Source organism: Apium graveolens, chromosome 6, assembly GCF_009905375.1.
Source record: "Apium graveolens cultivar Ventura chromosome 6, ASM990537v1, whole genome shotgun sequence".
Taxonomy (NCBI): Eukaryota; Viridiplantae; Streptophyta; class Magnoliopsida; order Apiales; family Apiaceae; genus Apium; species Apium graveolens.
This window is the reverse complement of record NC_133652.1, coordinates 11,771,729-11,780,274: the sequence shown is the minus strand read 5'-3', so window position 1 is coordinate 11,780,274 and position 8,546 is coordinate 11,771,729. Positions and strand designations below refer to the sequence as shown.

The 8,546-nt window shown below is 26.4% G+C and overlaps 2 protein-coding genes across 3 annotated transcripts; both read right to left on the bottom strand.

Annotated features, from left to right (window-relative positions):
* Window positions 1–3,673: 3,673 nt before the first annotated feature.
* LOC141664584 (ribonuclease 1-like) lies at window positions 3,674–4,075 on the bottom strand. Its single transcript, XM_074470543.1, has one exon. The coding sequence runs from the start codon at window positions 4,073–4,075 to the stop codon at window positions 3,674–3,676; it is 402 nt and encodes a 133-aa protein (XP_074326644.1).
* A 765-nt stretch (window positions 4,076–4,840) lies between these two features.
* On the bottom strand, window positions 4,841–8,128 carry LOC141663883 (extracellular ribonuclease LE-like). Of its 2 annotated transcripts, none has more exons than XM_074469731.1 (3): window positions 8,021–8,128; window positions 5,830–5,985; window positions 4,841–5,505 (listed from the first exon to the last, which is right to left on the bottom strand). In XM_074469731.1, exons 1-3 carry the CDS (start codon window positions 8,126–8,128, stop codon window positions 5,047–5,049), a joined length of 723 nt encoding a protein of 240 aa, XP_074325832.1. In that variant the 3' UTR covers window positions 4,841–5,046. The 2 variants fall into 2 exon arrangements, with proteins under 2 accessions (XP_074325832.1, XP_074325833.1); XM_074469732.1 differs by lacking the exon at window positions 8,021–8,128 and adding an exon at window positions 6,118–6,253.
* Window positions 8,129–8,546: the final 418 nt, after the last annotated feature.

The following is an 8,546-nucleotide window of genomic DNA, read 5'->3' as shown; positions in this document are numbered from 1 at the left end:
TTCCAAACATACATACGTTAAATTACAAAAACTAACATTTTTCATTAAAATCAACTTTAATATTAACAGTAGTGTAAATTTTATATTATTTTATATTATGATTGCAAGTAATTCTGAATTCAGTTATTCATTTTTTATCTTTTTAAATTGAGTAAGTTAATTGTAAGTTAGTAGAGAACTCAGTAATAATATATACCAGTTATATAGTTTATTTAAATAAAATTCAAAAATTTTGGTCAACTTTGTATTCAACATATATGTTAATTTTTAACTTTTTCTTTGTAAACATATCAACGACATTCTACATATTAAGTTTATTTGTTTCATTTTAAACGTACACTGACTACCCTGTTTATATTCATTCATTAAATACAATTATACAACACAAACAAGAATATATAAATTTTTCTTCATGAGCTATATTGGAAACGTTGTTTAATTTAGTAATGTCTTGTACGAAAATGGTACACAGATAAATACGTTAGAGATTATACAACATTTACAAATAAGAATATAACTAAAAATATTATAATTGCATGCATAAAAAACTCTAGAAAATAACCCGTGCCTCGCACGGGTTATTATGCTAGTTATTAATTAATAAGGAAATAATCTTTTAAGGGATACTTTGGTGTCACCTTTTTTCGGTTTTACAAACTTTTGGTTTCACCCTTTTTTTAAATCTTGCTATAACTCTAAATATACCATTTTTATTCTTTTTTATTCATATATGACTTATAATTCTATATGTGATACTTTACCCGTTTTTTGATTCTTATATACCACACATTTATATTGTTTTTATATAAACAAAATCGTATATACATTGTAATTTCTAGATTCATACTATAAAATGCTATTTTAGCACCAAATACAAACTAGCCTAATAACCCGTGCGAGGCACGGGTCATTTTCTAGAATTTTTTTATGCATCATGCAATTATAATATATGTAGAGCAACTCCAACAATATCCTTATATAGACTCTTGAGTCAAATTTTGAAGAAATGGAGATAAAATTTCTCTCCAACAAGCTCTATGTCCCCCTCTATATATAACATTAAGAGTTTCGAATGCTTCCTCATTTTTAGGAGTGAATATTCCCTCAACTATTATTATATTATATTTTTTTTCTTACCCGTTATTTTATATCTAATGAAAGAAAATAAACAGGATAATAAATGTACGTTTTAAACGAAACGATTAAATTTAATCTGTAGAATGCTGTTAGTATGTTTATAAATAAAAAACTAAAAATTAATATATATGTTGAATACAGAGTTGACCAAAATCTTGAATTTTATTTAAATAAACTATATGTACTGCTTTATATTATTACTGAGTTCACTACTAACTTACAATTAACTTACTCAATTTAAAAAGATAAAAAATACATAACTGAAGTCCGAATGAAAAATTTGCATTATTATTGTTAATATTAAAGTTGATTTTAATGAAAAATATTAATTTTTGAAATTTAACGTATGTATGTATGGGAAAATGTTAGTTTTTTATTTACACCACTGTTAATAAAGTAATATTAAGTTATATGTATATGTGTGTGTTAGCATGTAAATTATTGTATGTTACATCTCTTAGTAAATTATGATGGTTTCAATTATTTATATGTTAAATATCTGATTTATGTACATGTATAATCATTATTAACATCTAGTGATAATTGATTACTTAAATAACATGCATTTATAATTATTCAAAAATTAAAATTATGTAATAAATAAATTACTATTATTTATATATGGTATTCACATTATCACTAGCAAACAATCCATATCTATTTTTTACACAGCTGGGTATCAATCATGGTTGTAACATAAAAATGATTTATATATTTTTAAGACTAATTATTGATATTCATGATTTTTTTCAAGATTTTGAAAGAAAATTTGTATTTATATCGTTATTTAAACTGTTTTTAAGTGTCTTTCATTACGACTCTAATATTTATTCATATAATAATTTGATAACATTTTATACTATTTTTCTAAAATTAAAAATTTTCAGTTTGACAAAGTTTTATAAATATCAGTTGAAATGGTTAATTCCTTCAAATTATTGAACAATATATGTTTTTTTCTTAAATAATATAAAAATGCATTGAATCAAATGCTACAATATAGTATAGATATAACTTTTATTTGAATAATTTAAAATAAATAATTTAAAATATTTGTACAATATTATCTTGATCAATGAATAATACTGATCTAAAAGAATTCTTTTTAAAAATTTAGTTTTTTTAAAGTGAAAAATGAAAAATAAATCGATTTAATATATCATCATAGTTTTAACAAATCTCATGAGACCCCATTTCAAATTTCAAATATTCTTAAAATTCGGACAAATCCCAAGAATAATAATGCCTTACCAGTGTAGTTAGTTATTTTAATATAAATAATCAATTGACTTGATCATATAAAGACCTCAAACACATTAATTTATATTAATATAAGATATTAAAAAAATTCACATTATTGGTAAGATAGTCTCGCCGAGCTTGTAATTGAAATTTACTAAACGTAGAATGTGACAATATTTTTCGGCCGGGTCATGTAGTCAAATTTTGAGTATTTTTTGAACAATGGGTCAAGTTCTAAAATACATTGACCCATTATAATTCGAACTTATCTAAATATGTAATACCAATATAAATTATTTATATATAAGCGATTCTATTTTCAATATTTTTTTAAAAATTATATATGTACATTTTAATTACTTTTTATAAAAAAAATATGTTAAAAATATATGAGATATATTTTCAAACTAAAAAATGATTAATAAATAAGATAATAATCCATTTATGTACTATGCCTAATTTTATTTCTGGAATTCAAATCTTTAAAATTAACTGTACAAATATTCAACTAACTATCTTTTTTTGCGAAATTCAAGTAAGTGTCTTTAAAGTTAAATAAAATATTCATTTAGGACACTTACAGTGTATGATAAAAAGAACATGTAATAATGTGGTGTAATGGCAAGAGGCTGTATAGTTGAATGAAATAACTTGAGTTTGATTACCAATAAACACATCTTTTATATAAATATTAAAAACAAGCGTAATTTAGCGTTTTCAATAAGACTTTTTAATTTTATGATATTATACATTTGTTCATCTATTATATATAGAAGAGATTTATACATATATAATGAATATTTTATCAGAAAAAATTATGCAATCACAAACTATATAAAAACACAAATTCAGCTAACAATAAGAAATTTAATATGCAATTACTTAGTGATGTTGATTTAATTTTTTGTTAAATTATCCATCAATCGTGTCGCGACTAAAGTTTTGATGTAAAATATTAGTTATGTCTTTTGAACAATAGATACACAATAACGTTGAGTTTGTTGTTATAATAAGATTTGAATTAATGAAAGTTACATATAATTTAAAAATGAAAATTGCAATAATCGTACAATTTTATTTATTATATATTTTAATAAAAAAATTAAAATAAATTTTTATAATCATTATTAAATATTGATATTTTGATCTCGGTAAATTTCTGGTACAATCTTGCCCCTAGCTCTTTGAATACAATGTGACATATATAGTAGATTAATGGCACACACACAAAGACAGCCATGGTGTACCACACGAGTTCTGCAGCTGAACACTAAAATGATGGAGTCTCGACGTTTTAAAATGTTGGAAACTGAATCTGTGATTCACACTTCCCACGAGGAAATATCGGACACTCGATAAGGTCAGAGCCAGAGGTGTCAACACACATATAAACTTCATACAATTGACTATTACCCCACGCATTGACATTGCACTCAATGTGAGGAGTATATCCAGTCCCTTGTTTAATAGCCCCCTTTATGCTTTCTAAGCTGTAGAACTCACCATCTGGATATATTCCCGCATATGCAAGGTTCTGCAGAAGGTTTACTTGACTCTTGAGGCTAAGTGTTGTAGCAAAGTAGTTGTGCTGATCTAGAACAGACTCGGAGCAAGTTCCATGTGTATTCCATTCATGACCCCAAATGTTCAAGCCATCGTTACCTGGGCATGAAAGCGTCGTCCACTCCTTTTGCATATTGCTCCTCAAGTCTGTAATCTATGTGGATCAAAAATTAAAAAACATTCATTTATTAGTAGGAACATGGGAGAGTTGTCAAGTACCACTGCTGATTTACCTGTGATCTCAGCTGATTATGTTTTCATTTGTAAATGACTTGATTGTTAGCCAATTCCTTATTGCCCGGATCATCATTATTACAAACAAAAGTGAGATGCATGCATTGTCTTAATTTCTTTTCTTAGTGTACCTATATTGACTTTTATTCTCCAAAGGACAAATATTTTGGAGTTCCAAAAATATTTTAAAAATATTTTGGTGAACCAGACAGTTCTACATGACTGCAATAGTTGATAAATATATGATCCGCAAAGTTATATCGATGATTATTTAAATTATGGGATGATTCTCCTTGAATTCTGAATCTTCGGGTTTTTATCAATTTTTTGCGAAGGAATAAACTGATTGTAAAATTTCATGAGAACTCTCTTTCTCATTTCACCTGAATGTTGAAAATGTTCTTTTGCTTGTCTATTCGGCGCACATTGAGCTAAAATAAAAACCCAAAATCCAACTATTTTAGAACTAACATCATCGGAGATGATTTTAAAACATGTGACTATGATTTCACCAAGTAACATACGTTGTTATCGTCTTAGGTAATACATAATGACAATTTAGTCTTTAAATACTAGTACTAATCTAACTCGCAAATGTAAACAGTTCATGTGCAAAGATAATTTATGTTTACACAGGCATTTTTAAAAGATGAGAAGAGCTTCCTCTGGTTATACGAAAAATTCTGGCACAATTCTTGCCCCTGGCTCTTTTAATACAATGTTACATAGCAGATTAGTGGTACACACACAGACAGCCTGAGCCATAGTGTACCACACGAGTTCTGCAAATGAATTTGACAGATTTATTAGAATGCAAAGACACTGACACCCTTACTTTCTTACCCCTTGTGCAAAGACTAATATTCTTATTCAAATTGCACTAAGAAATGAGGGAGTCTCGACGTTTGAAAAACTTGGAAACTGAATCTGTGATTTACACCTCTCACGAGGAAATATCGGACACTTAATAAGGTTGGAGCCAGAGGTGTCAACACACATATAAACTTCATACAATTGACTATTACCCCACGCATTGACATTGCACTCGATGTGAGGAGTATATCCAGTCCCTTGTTTAATAGCCCCCTTTATGCTTTCTAAGCTGTAGAACTCACCATCTGGATATATTCCCGCATTTGCAAGGGTCTGCAGAAGGTTTACTTGACTCTTCAGGTTAAGTGTCGTCGCAAAGTAGTCGTGCTGATCTAGAACAGACTCAGAGCAAGTTCCATGTTTCTTCCATTCATGACCCCAGAATTCTGTGCCATTGGCACTTGGGCATGAAAGTGTTGGCCACTCCTTTTGCATTTTGCTCCTCAAATCCGAAATCTATGTAAATCAAAAATTAAAAAACATTCATGTATGACTTGATTTACTGGTGATCTCAGCTGATTATGTTTTCATTTGTAATGACTTGATTGTTAGCCAATCCTTAATGCTCAAATCATCATACTTTATCACAAACAAATATGAGATGCATTGTCTAAATAACTTTTCTTCGTGTACCTATATTAACTTATTATTCTCACTAGGACAAATATTTGGAGTTTTAAAAAAAAATTGGTGAACCGGACAGTTCTGCATATACTAGTATAAGAGTCTGTGGATGTAGTATATATCATCTGCATATTTTATAAAAGGTTTTGGATATACCATGGATTCATTGAAGGAGGAATCAGGATCGCAGTTAGAGGGGTAAGAGCCGTCGATATAATTAGGCCATAATCCATGAATCCCAAAATCTGAAGCTGGCTTCCCTGTGCTCGGATAACAACAACTTCGCTTCAAATCACAATATGATCCAGGCCACTGCATTTATTTATTTTTTAAAATAACAAGAACTTGGTTAGTAACTAAATTGTTGCCAACTAGAATCCCAAATATTTTCAGAAGAGAAGAGCTAGTAAAGATAAAAAGAGAAATTCTTGGCAAGTAAAATACCTGCAGAGAAAAGTAAAAGAAATCAAACTCCTGAGCAAAGCACACAACAGCCAGGCATTGAATTATGAGGACTCTGATAATCAAGTTCTTGCTATGCATGGATTTCATAGAGAGGAACTTTAGGATGATTATATATGTGAAATGAGGGTGATGGATTAACATTAGTGTCAACGAACATCTTTATATAGGCATAAGAATAATTCTTAGTAAACAATGCTTCTTGTAGCATACATTTAATTTGCTAATAATTGCCTAATATTATATGCATAATGAGAATTTATTCTTCATATAAATTTAACTCACCCCCCTTGAGGAAAAATGTAAACAAGTTTAAGCTTGGTTTGGTTATGTCCTAAAATAAATGTATTAAAACATTTTAAACTTTTCTATGTAATAATAAATATTTAGCAACTACTAATTACTTATTGACTAACTTTATACACGTGCAATGCAGGGAAATTTTTAATAATATTTTTAATGTGTTTGTTACATATTTATTTTATTATTATATTTTGTTTTGAATTTTTATTTAAATTTTTATATAAATTTTCATTACACAAATATTATTTTTTTTGTCATAAATGGTGTTATGTATTACTTATATAAATTATCTTTGCCTGTATTTACTATATAGTAGCATAAATCTCGTGCATCGCACGAGTTTTCATTAATATTTTAAATCTTTATTTATCAAGTTATATTATATTTTTAAAATATTTATATAAATATATAATGATTATAAATTTATAATAAAAATAATAGAATAACATGTGGTCGTAATTTATTAGAATAAATAGACTATTTCTAGTATTTTAACAATAGATAAGTTGTATTCGTAGTTTAGTAGGATAAGTATACTATATTTAGTAGTAGTTTAATAATTTAGTAGTTTATTAGATATATAACACTATTTATCTATTTTTGTAACAACCAAAATTAGTATCGTTGATTCAAACCGTTGAACCAAATTATGCTATTATAATATAGTATAGATTTTATTGAATATAGTGTTATTATTTCTTTATGTTAATTGATTAGAGGCACATGTTGGTGACACTCCTATCACCACCGCACCAATTTTTTAAATTGTTGTCTAACTTTTATACAAATTTATAGTTACAATTCTATTTACATGAAATTTAATGAAATTTAATTATGTGCTTGTATTATTATCCAATTTTCATATACATATAAAAATAAAGTCATATAATTTATATTGGTGTAACTTTTATGTATTCCATATTTAATATAAATAGTATTATTATTTTAATTTTTAAAATTGTTTGCCAACTTTTATATAAATTTCTAGTTGCATTTCTATTTACATGAAATTTGATTATGTGCTATTTCTTTTACTTGTATTATAATCCCAATTTTCATACACATATAAAAATAAAGTCATATAATTTATATTGTTGTAACTTTTATGTATTTCAAATGATGTCCTTTTTTTATTTTTTTAAATTTAATAAAAAATTCTTTCTTTGTTTTTATTTATACAAAATATATCTTCCTATTATTTTTCCTTTATTATAAAAATTTCTAGTTACATTTCTATTTACATGAAATTTAATTATGTGCTATTTGTTTTACTTGTATTATTATCCCAATTTTCATACACATATAAAAATAAAGTCATATAATTTATATTGTTGTAAGTTTTATGTATTCCATATTTAATATAAATAGTATTATTATTTCAATTTTTAAAATTGTTTGCCAACTTTTATATAAATTTCTAATTGCATTTTTGTTTACATGAAATTTGATTATGTGCTATTTTTTTACTTGTATTATAATCCCTATTTCCATACACATATAAAATAAAGTCATATAATTTATATTGTTGTAACTTTTATGTATTATTATTTTTTAAAAGAGAAATTCTTGGCAAGTAAAATACCTGCTGAGAAAAGTAAAAGAAATCAAAATCCTGAGCAAAGCACACAACAGCCAGGCATTGTATTATGAGGACTCTGATAATCAACTTCTTGCTATGCATGGATTTCATAGAGAGGAACTTTAGGATGATTATATATGTGAAATGAGGGTGATGGATTAACATTAGTGTCAATGAACACCTTTATATAGGCATAAGAATAATTCTTAGTAAACAATGCTTCTTGTAGCATACATTTAATTTGCTAATAATTGCCTAATATTATATGCATAATGAGAATTTAGTCTTCATATAAATTTAACTCACCCCCTTGAGGAAAAATGTAAACAAGTTTAAGCTTGGTTTGGTTATGTCCTAAAATAAATGTATTAAAACATTTTAAACTTTTCTATGTAATAATAAATATTCAGCAACTACTAATTACTTATTGACTAACTTTATACACCACGGGAAATTTTTAATAATATTTTTAATGTGTTTGTTACATATTTATTTTATTATTATATTTTGTTTTGAATTTTTATTTAAA